Source organism: Arachis ipaensis, chromosome B08 (genome assembly GCF_000816755.2).
Source record: "Arachis ipaensis cultivar K30076 chromosome B08, Araip1.1, whole genome shotgun sequence".
Classification (NCBI taxonomy): Eukaryota; Viridiplantae; Streptophyta; class Magnoliopsida; order Fabales; family Fabaceae; genus Arachis; species Arachis ipaensis.
The window spans coordinates 113,098,412-113,116,439 of NC_029792.2; the positions used below are offsets into that span (position 1 = coordinate 113,098,412).

The following is an 18,028-nucleotide window of genomic DNA, read 5'->3' on the forward strand; positions in this document are numbered from 1 at the left end:
ACTTCCGTTTGTTGAAGGAAAAAGCCAGTATGGATTGGCCTCACGTAGTTAGAATTTGTGACATGGGACCGAACACCGCCATGTTGACCTTTGATAGCGTTAGTAGTTCAGAAGAGGTATTGGCTTCAGGCATGGGTAGTCTCTTGCGGTTCTTTTGTAGTGTGAGCCGATGGGAGGAGCATGTGCGATGCGATAAGAGAAGAGTGTGGCTTGAGTGCGTTGGACTTCCGCTCCATGTTTGGTCAGAAGATACATTCCACAAGATTGGGAGCCAGTGGGGAGATGTGGTGTGTTGTGAAGAGGCTACAAGTCCTTTTATGTCATTTCGCGCTGGACATGTCCTGGTTGATACACACAGGTTTGACGTTATTCATGAAAAGGTCCGTGTTTTGGTAGGAACAAAGGGCTTTGATGTCTTTGTTACGGAAGTTGGGAGCAATTTATCTCGAGTAGCACAGTGTGTGATGACGGATGATTCGACAGGAAATCGTGATATCCTTGTAGGAGCTGGTCTTTCAACTGGAAACAATTTAGGTCACATGGGTGTTTGTCAAAGTCACATACAGCGGCTGGGATGGGATGCAGAGGCTGAATTGTTGGTTCTGGCAGCTAGGGGGGACGATCAGCAGAGGGGTAGAGTGGTAATTCATCCTGAGGATTTGAATGAGTGGAGTAACGGGTTTTTGGTTTCTAAAACAGCAAGAGCGAAAATAAAGGAAATTAATTCTGAAGAGAAAATTGCTGATCATGTGGGATCCCCAGCTAGCAGTGCGGAGGTTAATTCGGAGTGGACTATATCCTGGGACTACGGTGGAGATTGTGTGGGAGATGGGGCTGTTTTCTTAAGTGAGGCTAGGAGAGGTTTGGAAGCTAATGAGCCCAATTACCATCAAAGGAACGCTGAGGCCCATTTATCTCTCACAAGGGCTAAGGGTATGCAGTTGGGCCACCAACAAGCAGGCCCACACGCTATTCCTCAAGCTGGACCGGGTGGGAAACGGGTTAGAGGTCCGTTGGGTATGATGGGATGCATAGCGCGACCCGATTGCTGTGTGGGTGGGGGAACGAGCTCTAGGTTTTGCGAACATATCAGCGCCAGCGCTGATAGTTCTGTTGATGGGAGAGCAAACCCCACGACGACGAATGGCGAGAAAGGGAGGGGGAGGCAGGGCGCGGATGGAGACAGCAGTCAGTTCTGGCTGACGAAGCCTGTAGTGGGTGCCGGTGCGGACCATGCGTCGCAGGCGAAGATGCTTACGGGTGAGGAGAGCGGGTTCGTTGAGACGACGCAAGACCTGGGTGGCGGAGATGAATTGGGGAATGTCGCTGGTGGGATGCCTGCGGCGAGTGCAATGCGGGAACATGGAGGTCTGGTATCGGACTGGGTGGGATGGAGTTCTGTTTCGGGCCTTGGTGAGCACAGTGCTGCTGATGCACGGCTTAAGGGAGGACGGTGTGGTGAGGATGGTTCAAGTGCAGCTGAGGTACATGAACTAGTGGCAGCGTCGGAGTTAGAGGAGGATGACGCAGGGGAGGCTGTAGCTCGATTGGGGTATGACAGTTGTGAGGATGGAAGCAAAGCGGTATCTGACACGCTAGACAACAAATATGCAAAGGAAATGGACGAAAATAGGAAGGCATGGGAGCTTGCAATGGAGTCTGGAGCAGTACAGTATGATGAGGAAGACGACATTATGACGATATTGCAAGCACAGAATGACGCGATCGCGCGCTCATAAGAAAAAACAAGCTAAGCAGAAGGAGAAAGCTAGGAGAAGTCGTCCGAAAAATCGAAAAAAGGTGTGTATAAATGCATTAAAATGATTTTTAGCTCTTGGAATATTAGGGGGTTGGCAGGAGTAGGAAAAATAAGTATGGTGAAAAACTATCGGAGGAAATTTAATCTGAATATGCTAGGCTTGATAGAGACAAAGAAAGCAGTTTTGACTAAGTTTGAAGTAGTCCAACTTTGGGGTAATGATGCAGTTCGGTGGGAATTTGTAGGGGCGGAGAGTGCGTCAGGAGGTCTGCTCTTGATGTGGGATGAAACAGTGTTTAAGATGAATAACTGTTATAAAGGAGATAGATGGTTATGTGTGGATGGTGTGTTGTTAAAAAATAACTTCCTTTGTGCGTTCTGCCTAGTATATGGTGCGCATGCGAGGGAAGAGAAGCTGGTGGTGTGGGAAGAGTTGAGCTTTTTATCTGGGTTATGTCAGGTACCGGTTTGTTATCTAAGGGATTTCAACGAGGTTACTCAAGTAGTGGAAGAGAGGAAGGGAGCTGGTTCCTTGACGGTGTCAGCAGTAGAGTTTAAATCATGGATTCAGGATATGGAGTTAGTCGACCTACCGCTAACTGATCGAACGTTTACATGGTTCAGGGGTCAGTCCTGCAGCCGCATTGACAGGGTTCTGGTTAGCTTAGAGTAGTTAGAAGAGTTTCCGGATACAAGGTTAAGAGGAGGGCCTAGAGGTCTATCAGACCATTGTCCTTTGATTGTGGAGGTGACAAGGATGGGAGGGGGACCAAGACCTTTTCGGAGCCTAGATTCCTGGTTCTCTCACGAGGGATTCCTGAGGATGGTAAAGGAGGAGTGGAGGAACTTGGGGGATATTCAATTCATGGACAAGTTGAAGGGGTTGACGATTCCGCTCGGCAAATGGCATAAGCAAAATTTTGGAAACATGGATATGAGGATTAAATAGTTTGAAGAGGAGATCACGAAGGTAGACGATTTGGTGAGCAACGGAGTGTATGATGAGACCATGGAAGCGAGAAGAAAGGCACTTGTGAGCTCTTGCAAGAAGTGGTATATTAGAAAGGAACTTCATTGGAAGCAGCTGTCACGGTCCAGGCATGCTAAGAAGATGGACAAAAACACCCGTTACTTTCACAACTTAGCTTCAGCTAGGAGGAGGAACAATCGCATTGATGCATTAATGCTCAATGGAAGGCTAGTACGGAATCAAGGCAGGATCAAGGTTGCTATACGAGAATTCTATAAGAACTTGTACCATCAAGAGACATCGCCTGTTATAGGGTTCCGGGACGGGCTGGTAGAGCAGATAAGTATGGAACAGGCAACAGAGTTAGAGTTGATGCCATCTGTGGAAGAAATAAAGGATGCAGTGTGGGATTGTGAGTCAACCAAAGCACCAGGAAGCGATGGGTATAATATGAATTTCATTAAGAGGTGTTGGGAAGATATCAGTAAGGAGTTCACTGAAGCAGTGATGGGATTTTTCCATTCAGCAGTGCTCCCTAGGGATTCGAATATCACTTGGGTGGCGCTAGCACCGAAGTTTGTTGGAGCCAAAAAAATAAAAGATCTCCGGCCGATTAGTATGGTGGGTTGTGTGTACAAGGTCATTTCTAAGGTGTTGGTTCGGAGGATGCGAAAGGTCATGCCAGGTTTAGTCGGGGAGACTCAGAGTGCATTTGTGAAGGGCAGGAAAATACATGATGGGGCACTGATTGCTTGTGAAACCGTGCAGTGGCTGAAGGTAAAGAAAAGGAGCTCAGCGATTATTAAATTGGACTTTCAAAAGGCGTATGATAGGGTCAAGTGGAGTTTTGTGGATATTGTTTTGCACAAGATGGGATTTGGCCTTAGGTGGAGGGCCTGGATAAAGGAATGTGTGTGCTCTGCATCTATGTCAATTCTTATAAACGGCTCCCCCTCTAAGCCTTTCAAAATGGAAAGAGGTCTACGACAAGGAGACCCACTCTCTCCTTTTCTATTTGTACTAGTTGTTGATGTTCTTCATAGAATGATTAGGGAGGCCGTGAGGAATGACTGTATCTCTCCGCTTTTGGTTGGGAGGGATAACATTGAGTTGTCGCACTTGCAGTTTGCTGATGATACTATCCTATTCTGTCCTACAGAGGAGGAGACTATCAGAAATTACAAATGGTTATTGCGATGTTTTGAGATGATGTCTGGGTTGAGTATCAACTTTGAGAAGTCCAGTTTCATCCCGGTTAATTGTGAGAGGTATTGGACACGGAAGATGTGCCATTTACTGGGATGTAAGGAGGCATCCCTCCCAGTCAGATACCTGGGCATTTCTTTGGGAGCAAATCCGAGGCTCGTTAAGACATGGAAACCTGTGATTGACAAGGTGGAAGAAAAACTGAGTCTGTGAAAAGCAAAGATGCTCAATAGGGCGGGTAAGCTCGTCTTCATTAAATTGGTTCTTAATAACCTGCCTATCTACTATCTCAGTTTGTACAAGATGCCCAAGGCAGTGGCGGAGAAGTTGATCTCCCTACAAAGATGTTTCTTATGGAGTAAAGAGGATGGGAGGTATGGGATGCCACTAGTAAAATGGGAGATAGTAATGGCTCCAAAAAAAGTAGGACGCTTGGGAGTTGGTGATACAGTGGTACGAAATACAGCCTTACTTTTTAAGTGGTGGTGGAGATTTTCGAAAGAGGACTGTCCTTTATGGAAGAAAGTTGTTTGCTCCTGTAACAACATGAACCTTTCTGAGATGCTGAGTAGCCAGCCAATACCTACAAGAGGGGGTCCTTGGAAGGAGATCTGTCAATTACAAATCAGAGAGCCACATGTGAGAGAAAAGATGATCAGAGGATTGTCCATGGAGGTAGGGAATGGCAAAACAATCCGATTCTGGGAGGATAACTGGCTACCGGGGGGTATGTTGAAAGATGTGTTTCCAAAACTCTTTTCGGTCTCCAACCTTAAAGGATCTGTTATAGGGAATTGTGGGTTTTGGGATGGGTTAGAGTGGGTTTGGAGCTTTCAATAAAGGAGAGAGGTTACACACAGTTAAGCTCACAAGTGAGAGAGAGGATAGAGTGATCTGGAAGTTTGATAAATCTGGTATTTTTTTCGACTAACTCCTTTGTGCAGGTGCTACAAGCAGAAGTTCTTTCGGAGGAAATAACAAGCTATAGTTTCACTAGTGCTATTTGGAGAGGTTTCGTTCCTCCAAAGATCGAGCTATTTTCTTGGTTTGTGTTGGCCGGCAGGGTGAACACCAAGGATAGATTGTGTAGATTAGGCATTATTGAACAGAATGATAATATGTGTGTGTTATGCTGTAAGCATGTAGAGTCTGCGTTTCATTTGTTTATTGGGTGTGAACTCACTTGGCAGGTGTGGAGTGCTTGGTTGTTCGCTCTTGGGAGGACTTGGGCAATGCCAGGCTCACTAAAAGAACACTTTCAAAGTTGGACGACTGGTTCAGTGAGGAAGGATGAGAGGAAGCGGTGGTTCATTGGTTTCTTTGCTGTTATATGGACAATTTAGCTAGAAAGGAATGATAGAATCTTCAAAAATCAAGCCTCTAGCGTGAAGGAAATTATGAATAGATCCTTTGATTTCTCTGATGAATAGTTTGGTAGTGAACCCTTTGATTGTTGAGGGCAATGCCGAAGATGACTGGGATTGTCATGTACTTAGAGTTGTTGGCTTGAACTGTTTTGTCTTTTAATGCTCCACCTTGTGTGTAAGCTCTTTAATTCAAAAAAAAAAAAAGTCTTTTTAATTTTAATAAATATAAACCAACTTTTAAAAATTTATCTTTAAATACTTTTAAAAGCACTACTAACTTTAAAAATTACAAATACACATATTAAAATTTTTGGCCTATACGTGATGTGCTTGTACTGGCAAGGTAAGCGCGTGGCGATAACGGGAAAGCTGTGCGAGTGCGACAGGGCCTATGGGAAGACTCGAGCAATACAGACAGTACTATCCGTTTTCTTTTCCATTTCCGATTCCCCCATCCTCAATGGCTTCCACTACCGTTTCCTCATCCTTCAACTTCCCATCTCCAACCCTTTCTTCACATCGCCATAATCACCCGCTTCGGTTCTCTCCCTTCTCAGTTAACGGTTTCAGTTACCCAACCGTTGCTTCCCGCCAAAACACCTGCATGTCACGTGGCACCCTCCGCTGCGCTCTAAAAAATCCAACCTCTCGTGCCTTCAGTGCAGCGGCCTCGCTCAATAAAGAACCAATGATTCCTCCTTACAACGTTTTGATAACTGGCTCAACCAAAGGTCAGTTTTTGCTTCTTTTCTATTACTTTCTGAACCAAACTAACCATTAACCCATTTAAATTGTTGATGACAAAATTAATGGTTTGCGTCTTAGTGAGATATAAACACCTACATATCTATCGACCAACTTTGAAACGGTTCAAATGTTGCTCTTTACTTGCTTTCTAAAGTGCATGTGTAATTTGATTGCTGATGTTTGAAGTTGTGTTTAGATACTTAATTTAGTAAAGGACAATGCTACATGAACAAAATTTATTATTTTTGGCCAACATTTGGCCAATAAAGATTTTTTACCTAGTGTAATTGAATACACATGTATATCAAAACTAAATTCTGAAAATAATGTTGGCCAAAAGGGTCGATTTCTTTCTTTAGTAAAAGAACTCATTCATAATTAGGAGCCTATTTCTCATTTTAAAGTACTAACTGTATGATTCTTGGGAGGAGTTTTAGCCTTTTGGGTTTCAAGTTGTAGTGTTGGTTCTTAACTTTCGTGTAAGGATAAAGAATTTGGGAAGAATAAACACTGCGAGCTTCTTTAGTATTAGAGTGAGCTATGCTTACTATCAATTTTCTTGCCAAAGGAAGGACAAAACTTTATAGAGGTGAAGGAAGTTATGAAATAGAGTTTAGAATGTACTTCTAAACATGGCTTCGGAGCTTTTAGGTGAGAACCCAACACTTTTTGCTGCTTCTTGTTTGTTGTATTGTTAGTCTGTTTGGTAGAGAGGGAATTTTCAATTTTGTCTCTTTCAAGAAGATCCTTGCGAATCTTGATTATAGCTTGAAGAGAATGAATAACTTCCTTCTCAAATTTCTCACTGAAATATAACTATGTTTTAAACTATTTGAGCTTCAAATCAAGCACCAGTGCTTGAGCTAACGACTCTCAAATGGGTTTACAGAAGCTTTGATTAAGTAGCTTGTGATTCTAAACAAGCAAAAACAAAAACACAACATAATAAATTTTCTTTGGGTTTTGCTTTTAAATTTATACTCTATCTAATGCTTTGAAATTAATAATTTATTGTTTAAGGGAATCTTTCCTTTCTTGATTCATGTATCAAATGTTTTGAAATCAATAATGTAGGGCATGGGTTAGATCCCCCCTCCCCCCCAAAAAAAAAAACAAAAAAAAAAATTTGTTCTAACTGTGTATATATATTCATATGATTCAGGAATAGGGTATGCATTGGCAAAGGAGTTTCTTAAAGCTGGAGACAATGTCATAATATGCTCAAGATCATGTGCGGCGAAACTCTTGGTGTTTTAATATGTATCAACTTTGCAGTTAGCTTTTTCCATGATTCAATACTTGACTCAATACCCTTACTACAATACTACTTATGTTAACTTTACATGATTTAATCAGCTACAATCATGTTTTTTTCATTCCTTCATTTTTTTTGTTCATAATTGCGAAAATGTTTGGTCCTGATAGAAATCCAGTAATAACCAATGACTGAAAAGTGATAATTTCCATACAAAAGCATATATATATGAGATTCTCATTCTTTCCTGCCTGATCACTCTCCATGTCCTCTTTTATGTGGTTATATCCTACCCGATTTCTACTATTGCCTTTTCTGTTTCTTCCAGCATTGCACCTTAGTAATCCTTGGTTTCCTAATAGTTTATTTGAACTTTTCTTATCATTGTTTGGTGGATGCAGTAAAAAAAAAAATTGAACAACATTTGAATAGTTGTTTTATTTTTTTAGAATTATCGGATTTATTTGTCTTTTATTCTTGACTATTCTTTTGAGGAGCTTTAGTCATATGCTGTTTATTAGTTTATGTAGGTCTTGATCCTGTTTTGGTGTTGGAAAATGATTTTATTGTTGATATAAAATCATTCATGTCTTTTACTCAAGACTTAAGCTTTTATCAAAAGAAGACCTTAAGCTTTAAGAGATGGTTCGCAACATGGCCTCTATCGTGTAGGACTAAGTGACCTAAATTTCAATACTTACTGGCTGCTATTCTTAATAAAACAAGATTACTTTCATGTTTCAGCACAAGCTGTAGCCCAAAATTCGCTTGCATGAGATATTATTTTTGTGCCTTCTTCTAATAGCTTAACCTTTTGGGGAAGATGGTGCATGATAATTAGTGTTAAGTTCCACTTAGTTCTTGCCATTAGAGGAGCAGAATAATCCAGTAATTTTATTACATTAATTTTTCATGTTCATTTTCATTCAGATAATGACTTACAGTTATATGTTTCATTTCTTTTATTCTTATATATGTTTCATTTCTTTTATTCTTAGTCCATGCCCTTGGTAGTTCTGCTCTGATTTGAATTTTAGTTTAGCTTACTGCTGATTATCAGCTGTGACTGTAAAATTCTATTTATCTTATTTCTGTGTCTTACCTTCCTCTATTTCTTGGTTTTCATTTAGCAGATGAAAGGGTTGAGACTGCTGTGAAGAGCCTGAAAGTAGAATTTGGGGAGCAGCATGTGTGGGTACCTCCTCTTGAACTTTCTTTTTAGTAGTAGAACATCTGTGAAAAATTATAGATGTCTGATTTGTTCTCACCATCAATTTATGTTTCTTTCAGGGATCTAAATGCGATGTCAGAAATGCAGAAGATGTCAAGAATTTAGTTTCATTTTCTCAAGAAAAGCTGGGATACATTGACATATGGGTATTAATGCCTGATTCTTTTTCATTTTGTAATTGTTTGTTTTGCATATTCAATTAGACAAGTTTTTGGATTCGATTTTATTAGTTCTAATTGTTAAAAGAACTATATAAACAAATTATTAAGCTTCTTATCTTAAACACAATATGGTTTTCAATATTGTTGTAGTGCAATACCGTGTATTTTATTAAAATATGTGCTAAAAGTATTATGAAATGTTCTACTCGGTTAATTTTATGGTAAACTACCTCACATTTTCTTTTTCGCACAAGAACAATCATGACTAAGTCAAATTTGGAAATGAAAGATCTACTATGGGCCTGGCTGGTAATATGTTACCATTCTAATCTCAAAACAAAATTTGTACTACACATGCAATCTTTTAACTAAATGTATAGTGAGGCATTCTGAAACTTGGTATATACATGAACTTTTTCATATATTATAAATGTATAATATAATATAATATAATTATTAATCATTATTTAATGAGCTATATGTAAAACAATAATATCAATATTTATATTGAAAATCAAATCAGATTCTACATTTTATATCCATATATTTGTTTATATAAACATAAGCACCATTATTTACCAATTACCTCCTTTCAGTGGAACCTGAACCTTAGACCTCTTAGATTTACCACCAGCTACATGGAAACATGTTTAATTCTTTATTAATTAGTGTGCTCTGTTGTACAACTCTGCCCATATGATGCTTTATTGTAAACTTTTAATATATGTTGCCTTTTCCTAAGCTCTTATGAAAGAGGATGCTATGATAGACACTTGAGGCCTAATCTAAAACAATGTCAAATTTTCATAGAAATGGATAAACTCATTGATCCATCTACGGAAAAGTCTTGATTATATGCATAGCTACTTCTTTACCCCCCCTCCCTTCCCCCTCCCCTTTCCATTTCCCTTCTCTATCAAATATCCTTCTGCTGATTATAATTCGACGATTACTTATTGATACACATTTCTCCCATTTCTGCTGAATGTCAATGTTAATACTAAATTCTAATTCTTCGTGATCCTTTATTGTGAACTGTGCAGATTAATAATGCTGGATCAAATGCATATAGCTATAAGCCGCTTGCTGAGGCCTCAGATGAAGATCTTATGTGAGCTATTTACACAATTACACCTTTAATCCTAGGTGTCCCGTTTTTAAGGCTTGTTGTTCTTTTAAATTTGAATAAATTACTGAATTATGTAAAGTTTCTTTTTGTTTCAATTAGGAATGATTAGGTTCTTCTTTAATAGGTATTGTAATGATTAGTTAGTGTAATCTACAAGCTGAGGAATTCAGGACCTCTAGCTTTCACATTATAATCACTATGTAAACATGGTGTTTAGAGCATAGGTTCTGTTAAGGTCCCTTTTTTGTCCAGCCAGCACTATCCAGAGGAGACCCATTAACTGCTGCTCTTTATCTGGGAAAACAAAGTCTATATTGTATAGTCCAAGTTCAGATCCAGAAGGCTCAGATCAGTTACTTGGCAAAAACCCACCGCCGGAGGGTCCTCCACATGCCGTCTTTGCCAGGACAGTCCACCAGCATGTGGAGTCCACGTGCCACCTTCCGGAGCTTTGATTCCATCTTGAGCAACGTTGTTCAACGTGTCGGCACTTCCTAGTTCTGCGACAACTGGTGAGGGCAACGGAACCCGGAACCCCGACGAGTTCAACGGCTATGGTTTCGTTGGTATCGTTGCTCCAGATGGTGGCGCGTGGACTTAGAGATGGCGCGTGGAGAGCTCTCACGGTGGGTTTTTGCCTGGTGACTGACTTAAATCTTCTGAACTTGACTATATAGACTTCGTTTTCCCAGAAAAAGAGCAGTGTGAATGGGTCTTTGCCAGACAGTGGTGACTGCAAACTAAACAGACCTTGATAGAACCTATGCTCTGATACCATGTTTAGACAGTGATTATAATGTGAAAGCTTGAGGTCTGAACTCCTCAGCTTGTATATTTATATACATTGACTAATCATTACTCATAATTACAATACCTAATAAAGAAGAACATAATCATTTGTAATTGATTCTAATTTATCCTAATTGATACATAAAGAAACTTTACTGAATGATATCAACAGAAGGCAGCAAGAGTCGGAGAGTGATTAAGCCTGTGGGTATCTGTAGGTCGCTTTATGATGGGTGTTTCAATAATCTTCATCTGAGCTAATACTGTACTTGGGTCATCCATTTTGTGCTCTAGTGTTGTTCTATATGCTAGATGGTTTAATTTTCTGGAATGGAATTGGTGTTTGTACTTATGATTTGATTTACATGAGTTCTATATGCCATATGATTTGCTCAACCTAGAATTTATGTTTGTACTTCCGTATGATTGATTGCATGAGAATCCTATAAACATGTTCATGGTTTGAAGCTCATTTGTTAATGTAAAACAGCTAGAATCATGGTAACCTATTCATTTATTAAAAGAAAAACTGAGCATGTTAATTTGTTAATTAGCGAAAGAAAAAGATAAATTGTTATTGATGTTGATTTCTTTCTTAGTTTTTTTTCCCGGGTAATAATAGTGATAATAATGGTGGGGTTAAAGAAGATGAAGAAGAAATATATTGAAGATGATAGAAGGGTAGTTTGGGAATTTAACATATTACAATTAGTTTTTTAATAGAGTCAATGCAAATTAATGAGTATTTTTGTGAAACTGAGCTCATTTTTTATGGGTACAAATTGAGTTTCGTTCTTTCGTAGGTAGTTTTATCAACATTTTCATCTTTTATTAGTAGACATGATAGGTTATATTCTTTAAATTCTTATTTTTTGAATGCAGTGAGGTGGTTACAACAAATACACTCGGTTTGATGATATGTTGCCGAGAGGTAAACTATTTCTCATCCAAGAGGGACTATGAGTTATATTGGTGCATTGTTATGCATAGATCTTGAGTTTCTATTTAGGCAATAAAGATGATGGCAAGCCAGCCTCGCGGAGGTCATATTTTCAATATTGATGGTGCAGGCTCAGATGGTAGACCAACTCCAAGGTACCTTTTGACTTTGTTGAAGTGTTCCATTTGTCCTTATATATGTTAAGAGATTATTGGTCCTTATATATGTTAAGAGAGAGAAAAGAGAAGTGAAAATGAAACTATATATGCAAAACACAGCATATGTTCCTAGGTGATGGGCCGTGTGGAGTCACACTGTGGCCATTGCCGGATGGGGTGGGGTGGGGCGGACCGGGGTGGAAGAATCAGTCTATCATTTTTGTCGATATGTTGATGTTTTTTGGATAAACAAACTTGTGAGGGATGGCTTTCTATGGTTTCTATGAATATGAATGATTGACTTTATATGGTGGTCCTTTTTTCTGAAAGTTTTCGAGTGTACTATGATGTGATTATTAACAACTCATAAAATAGGTTGCTAAGCTATAAGGCGCTCAGTATTGGGATTATTAACAACTCATAAAATAATTTTCTAAGCTATAAGGCAGTCAGTATTGGGATACTAATTTAGTTGTAAATTGAATATTTAAGGAAAGCGATAAACCATGAGTTATTTCTTCATGAATAAACTATCATTTTCTATCCATGAAAAATGAAAATAGTGACAAAGCAACCCATGAAAGAATTAAAGTCACCTAGTATCTAGATTCTAGACAAAAGTTTTTAAATGTTAAATTTGCGTTGACTCCGTTAAGAGACTAGCCAGTGTAGTACATTAAATTACCAAACTACCCCTATCATCATCTTCGACCTCTTTCTTCATCTTCTTTAACACTACAATTGCGGTAATCTCCTAGCTTTTATTCACACTCAATAATACTACACGCCACATTCATTCCACTAATTCTCTCCAATAATACACTCAATTGATTTCTAAAAAATGAACCTAGAGTTTCAAATTGTTGTTGTTTTGTTTTCCAAGAGGGGGATGGAAGAATATGTTGTGGTAATGAGATTCTTGGGGTTCTTCTCAGCCATAATGTTAAACTGCTAATGATATTCCTCTTCCTTGCAATTGTTCTTCCCTTCCCTCTCCCTTCCAAAATGTTGAACAATGCCCCCCAAGCAATTGCAACCCAACCACCGTCTGCAACCCTTCCCTTGGCTAGGTTACCCTATCCCTCAACCTCAGTACCTCTCTGGCTCCATTGCGGTCGTCCACTCCATCGTCCTGGAAGATACCCAAGCTCAGGAAGGTTAGTTGATTAGGTAGGGGGTGGTCATTATGGGTCTCATGTGAGTGAATAGAATGAGGATCCATTGTAGTTGTTTATGATTTGTGAGGATGGTGGCTGATTTGTGATTTTTGGAGATTTCAAGAGGGCATATGGTAGGTTTAGGGCAGTGATTCTGTGGCGAGTTCCAACTATGAGAAGAGCGACGGCAACAACGACAAAGGGTTGCAGGTGCCGGCGGGGTCTGGTTTGAATTGTAGAAAGGAAAAGAAACAGGGGAAGGGAGGGTGATAGTGGTGGTTGGGGTCCAAGGGAAATGACAATGTCCATGGAGGTGAGAATTTGGAGAGGTCGAAGATGATGATGGAAAGAGTAATTTTGGAGTTTAAGTAGTCTCTTAATGGAGTCAACACAAATTTAACATTTTGGTACTTTTGTCAAATAGGGCCCATCTTTTATGGGTATAAAGTTAGCTGATATTTCATGGATAGTTTTGTCGGGATTTTCATCTTTTATGGGTAGTTATGGTGATTTATTCTTTTTTCATTATGTTAATCTTTTAAAATCTATACCACCACTTTTAAAACCAGAGGATAGCAAATTGTAGGTGGTGTAAATTAAAAGACTTTCTTCTGTGAAATCCAATAATTGCATCCTGAATTCTACTATTGTCTTTGCAGTGAATGTTCTTACAAAGTTACCAGCGCTTTTATACATGCCATGATGAAAATTCTCAATTTTCTCCTCTTTTCTTAGGTTTGCTGCATATGGAGCAACCAAGAGAAGTGTGGTGCATCTGACAAAATCTTTACAAGTTGAGACTTTCTATATATATTGTCACTTCTTGACCATGCTTGTTCTGGTGATACTTAGGAAGCGTATTATATGCTTAAAAGTTCTTACTATTTATAATTCTTATTCGCAATCATGTCAAGTTGCTAGATCATTTGTTTTTCCTTGTCTTTTTTAAACGCTATAAGTTCTAAAAAATATGAGAAATTATATTACAAATTTTTTGTACTAGTAGAGAAAAGGAGAAATCAGTTTGACAAAAATTATAACACGAAAAAGTTAAGAAAATTTTGTTGTAGGTGTAAGTTGCAAAGTTAAAATTCTCCATTATAAAAAGGTTTCTTCATTCGTTGTAGTTTTTTGCTTCTCTCAATATATTTCATAAAATAAGAATTACAGTTGTGGATGTCTTCATGTTTCACAGGCAGAATTGCAGATGCAAGATGTAAAAAATGTAATGGTGCATAACCTTTCCGTAAGTTCTGTGTTTATAAATCCTTTAAATAGTGGGGATGGCTGCATGAGTACTTGTATGTTTGAAAGAAAATTTATTTATCTAAATTCTTCCAATTTGGGGCCGTTGTTATAGTTGACCTAATAATCAATTGATGAGAAAAATCAACAAATTCGATGTGTAAGGCTTGCCCTACTAAAAGGGTGTCAGCATATGCTTCCATGTTGTGCATGTTTTTGCTAAATTTACATTCCAATATTGTCTTACGTATACACTTACAAAAGTCATATCTCCAAAGTCCGTTTTGTTGTGCTAGCTTCTCTATCAGTTTGTCTCTCGATTCATGTAGTAGGACTCTACAAAAATATGCATCATGGCTCCAGTGTTTATGTTACCTCACCAACTCACAATGCTACTACTGCTAAGTATTCCACGTGAACAGTTATGGCTTACTCTTAATTTTGTTTTCCCTTGTTTGTTACTATAGCCAGGAATGGTCACAACGGATCTTCTCATGTCTGGTGCTAATACAAAGCAGGTACATATGAAACTAAGTCATCTTTTTTATGTTTTTAGCTCGTTTGACGCACTGACATTTGTTCTTTACAGGCAAAGTTTTTCATCAATGTCTTGGCTGAACCGGCCGAAGTGGTAAGATTTTCATATTTGTGAATAATAAGCCCTGAGAATTAATGCGAACTAATTCATGCAAAAAGAATGATATGGATGTGAATATTTTAAATAAACCCCTTCATGATTAGGTTCATCACTGGAACACTTACTTAATTATCTATGTAGAAATTCATACACATGAATGAAATAAGTAAAGAGTAATTATTCACCAAGGATACAATTTTGAAACTTAACCTAAAATTCAGAATACTTTTTGTATGAAATATGTTTATTTAACGAAAAAAAAGTTATTGACACACTGTGTTTGAGGTGTTTCAACATTCTTATCTGGCTTTTTAGTCGAGATAAGGTTGAACATATCACATGTGACGATATTTGGATGTGTCCAAGCATGTTTAGGGAGGCTTTTTTAATTTATTTTTTATTTTCCAATATACAGCTGAGTGTCATTAAGTTTCAGTTTCTGTATTCCTGTTTGTGCTTCATAGTAGAATAGTTACCATTTAGCCATATACTTTCTAATATGATGAATATAGATAGATTTGTCATTAATGTGTATGGCTTTTGTATCTCAGTTACATTTTTTTGCTTTTCTCTTTTGTCAAATTCATTCATTGTCAATTCTTCATTTTACTTTTTATCAAATGGTTTTGCAGGTTGCTGAATACTTAGTTCCAAACATTAGATCTATACCTACCAATGGATCAATGAAGCCAACATACATCCGGTTCCTCACTGGTTTGAAAGCGTATTCCCAGATATTTTCAGTTAAGAAAGCGATAATGATCACTACTTGCATGCATTTAATCAAAATTCTCGGTATTTTTATACCATGGTACCCTTGATTTCACAAGAGTATCGGTACCTCATGTTAAGTTTGGAATAAAAATATTAGAAAATTGACTAAAGGGTGTTTGGAATAAATCTGTTTTTTAATCACATAATTTTTTTATATATAAAAAATCAATGCAAACACCTAAAAAAAATTGTGGCCTGGAACTGGAAGTCAATCCAATGCACTCTTAAGGGTAGGATACCTTCAAATTTTACAAGGTTCCAGGAACATAACCGAATGCTTCTTTTTGTGTTGCCATACAGAGACTAGCATTTGGGGCAAGAAGGAACCGGTATGTTCTTGAAGAATGAACAGAATTAAAAATGGTGCCAGGCAATTTCTAACTCTAGATAATATTCTGGTCGTTTATGATCTTCTGGAATACATTAGTGGGTATTTAGTATTTACTGGACCTATAATCCTCGGGCAACCGTGTAAGAGTTGGTTTTTTTTATAACCGGAGATTTCTAGACGGGGAGAGGGGACTTATGCCATGTATTTATTTTTCTTTTTCTGTTATTTATTTTTTGCCACTATTCCCCTTTCCGTTCGGCTTTTTCCCTGGTAACCTTTTAAGGGCTTGTTTCATTTATTTATTTTTTGCCACTGCAAAAGTAAACAATCTACTTCCTCACGCTCTAATTTTGGCAAGGGATACAATGCTCCGTATACGTTTGGACTTTGGAGCATTAAAACTCCATTGTTAGAAAAAAAAAGTTTATATTTATTTTGACTTTTCTTTAGAGTAAACGATTAAATTGACACTCCAAAGATTTTGATGCTAATAAAGATAACCTTGAGAGACGCGAAAGACCAGAGTTCCTAAAAAATTAGAAAAAGTATAGGTAGAGAATATTGCTGAACAATGTGAACTGTAATAATCGAAATAACTGTTTTAATAAAATAATAATTTTATATTGTCTGCAATAGGTGCAATAGGTTCAAAAATATAAATGATATTTTGAAAACAAAAAGGTGAAATTTGAATTCAATAATTTTTTTGAGTGGGAAGAAGTATCTTTTACAAAAAATTTTTGTAAAAATACGTATCGGTGTTTAAGCTGGCAGTACCGGTTCTAGTCTGACCGGAACCGCATATTGAGAAAAATAAGATTTTGAAAATTGAATTAATTGTTTTGAAATGACAAAAATAATTTAGACTTAAAGGTTTTGGCCCGAAGTGGGCCAAACGAACCAAGAACACTTAGCAGGTTGGATCAGGACCAAGTTGGACCCAAGTTTATAAATACCCTAACTAGTGAGCATTCAGCTCATTTTCACCAAGAAACAAAGAAAGAGGCGCTAAACTTGTGAAGTGAAGAAGGAAACCCTTTTTACTATTCATCTCCTCTTTTTTTTTTGCTAAAACTTGAGCTACGGAGCTCTGATTGACGAGACATTTACGGCCATGCGAAGCTCTCGTTGAGCTCTTCGTTTCTATCTAAGAAAATCTAGTAAGAATTCAAAACTCAAGCTCCAGTTTCTGCCCTAATGGAATCTGCGATTTTACGTTTGATTTTTGAGTAGATTTTGTGATTTTGTTTGTTTAGGGGTGATCTAGCATTGAAATATTGTTGGGTTTTGCCCTTAATCTCGTTGGGTAAGGTAAGGTCTCACTAAACCCTTGTGTTTAGTTGTTTTTGTGAACCCTAGGTTTGATGTTGGTATGTTATATGATGTTAAATTGAGGTTTGATGTTTGTTGGAGTGAGTTTGATGGTTTTGGAGCTTTGAGCTTGAGCTTGGTGTTTTGAGTTGCGTGGGAATCGGCTAAGGTATGGTTTCGGTCTCCTTTATGTAATATGTAATATTTTTGGACACTTAGACTAGTTGACCTTAAGATAGGATTGAATGATGTTGGTGTATGACTAATTATATGTGAATTTATGTTTGATGATGAAGAGGATGATATGGAGTGTTGGAATGTGTGATATATGAATTAAGATGATAATATGATGAGTATTATTGTTTGTGATTATGATGATTGGTGAAGGATATTGATGAATTATGATGTTGTTGTTGGTGATTGGTATTAATTATTGAGATTGAGATTGAATAATGATAATTATGAGGATTTATGGTAGAAAATATTGAGTGAAATGTGTGTTGAGTTGTTTGAAGAGCTATGAAATGGTAAAGTGTAGTATGTGGTAGTGCTTTGTAATGAATTGGGTATGCCTTGGTTTGGTTTGGTTGTGAATTTTGGAAGTTTGAGAACCTAGTTAATTTTGGTAAAAGCCAGTTTTTGGTGAACTTTGATGGATCATAACTTGAGCCTTAGTTTTTGAAATTGGTTGAAATTTTTCTTAAATTAAAGTTCATTTAAAGATCTTTAAATTGATATAAAGTTTGATGAAAATGGATTTTTGTAGAGGAAGTTATGAACGTTTAAAGTTTGGTGTTTAAAATTGAAAATTCTGCAACTTGACATTTTTCTGCAAACTGAGGTGTGTATGCGTACGCGGGC

At 37.9% G+C, this 18,028-nt stretch overlaps 2 protein-coding genes across 8 annotated transcripts; both read left to right on the top strand.

Annotated features, from left to right (window-relative positions):
- LOC107611417 lies at positions 1,875 to 2,708 on the top strand. The gene is made up of 2 exons (XM_016313344.1): positions 1,875 to 2,417; positions 2,508 to 2,708. The coding sequence occupies exons 1-2, from the start codon at positions 1,875 to 1,877 to the stop codon at positions 2,706 to 2,708; spliced, it is 744 nt and encodes a 247-aa protein (XP_016168830.1).
- On the top strand, positions 5,670 to 16,197 carry LOC107613437 (chlorophyll(ide) b reductase NOL, chloroplastic). 7 transcript variants are annotated; one of them, XM_016315426.2, is made up of 13 exons: positions 5,670 to 6,033; positions 7,212 to 7,280; positions 8,435 to 8,499; positions 8,595 to 8,681; positions 9,740 to 9,807; positions 11,497 to 11,545; positions 11,624 to 11,709; positions 13,605 to 13,662; positions 14,065 to 14,094; positions 14,582 to 14,632; positions 14,704 to 14,745; positions 15,384 to 15,494; positions 15,826 to 16,197. In XM_016315426.2, the coding sequence occupies exons 1-13, from the start codon at positions 5,694 to 5,696 to the stop codon at positions 15,871 to 15,873; spliced, it is 1,104 nt and encodes a 367-aa protein (XP_016170912.1). In that variant the 5' UTR covers positions 5,670 to 5,693; the 3' UTR covers positions 15,874 to 16,197. The 7 variants fall into 7 exon arrangements, with proteins under 7 accessions (XP_016170912.1, XP_016170913.1, XP_016170909.1 ...); XM_016315423.2 differs by having other exon boundaries at positions 5,672 to 6,033; positions 14,065 to 14,115; XM_016315425.2 differs by having other exon boundaries at positions 5,673 to 6,033; positions 8,438 to 8,499; positions 14,065 to 14,115.

Bases quoted from the DNA above. Each gene is read 5' to 3' on its own strand.
- LOC107611417 (XM_016313344.1), top strand. From the start codon at position 1,875: ATGGTGAAAAACTATCGGAGGAAATTTAATCTGAATATGCTAGGCTTG. The intron at 2,418-2,507 runs GTTAGCTTAGAG...TTGATTGTGGAG, and splicing joins GCCGCATTGACAGGGTTCTG to GTGACAAGGATGGGAGGGGG.
- LOC107613437 (XM_016315423.2), top strand. From the start codon at position 5,694: ATGGGAAGACTCGAGCAATACAGACAGTACTATCCGTTTTCTTTTCCA. The intron at 8,500-8,594 runs GTACCTCCTCTT...TGTTTCTTTCAG, and splicing joins TTGGGGAGCAGCATGTGTGG to GGATCTAAATGCGATGTCAG. The intron at 9,808-11,496 runs GTGAGCTATTTA...TTTTGAATGCAG, and splicing joins GCCTCAGATGAAGATCTTAT to TGAGGTGGTTACAACAAATA.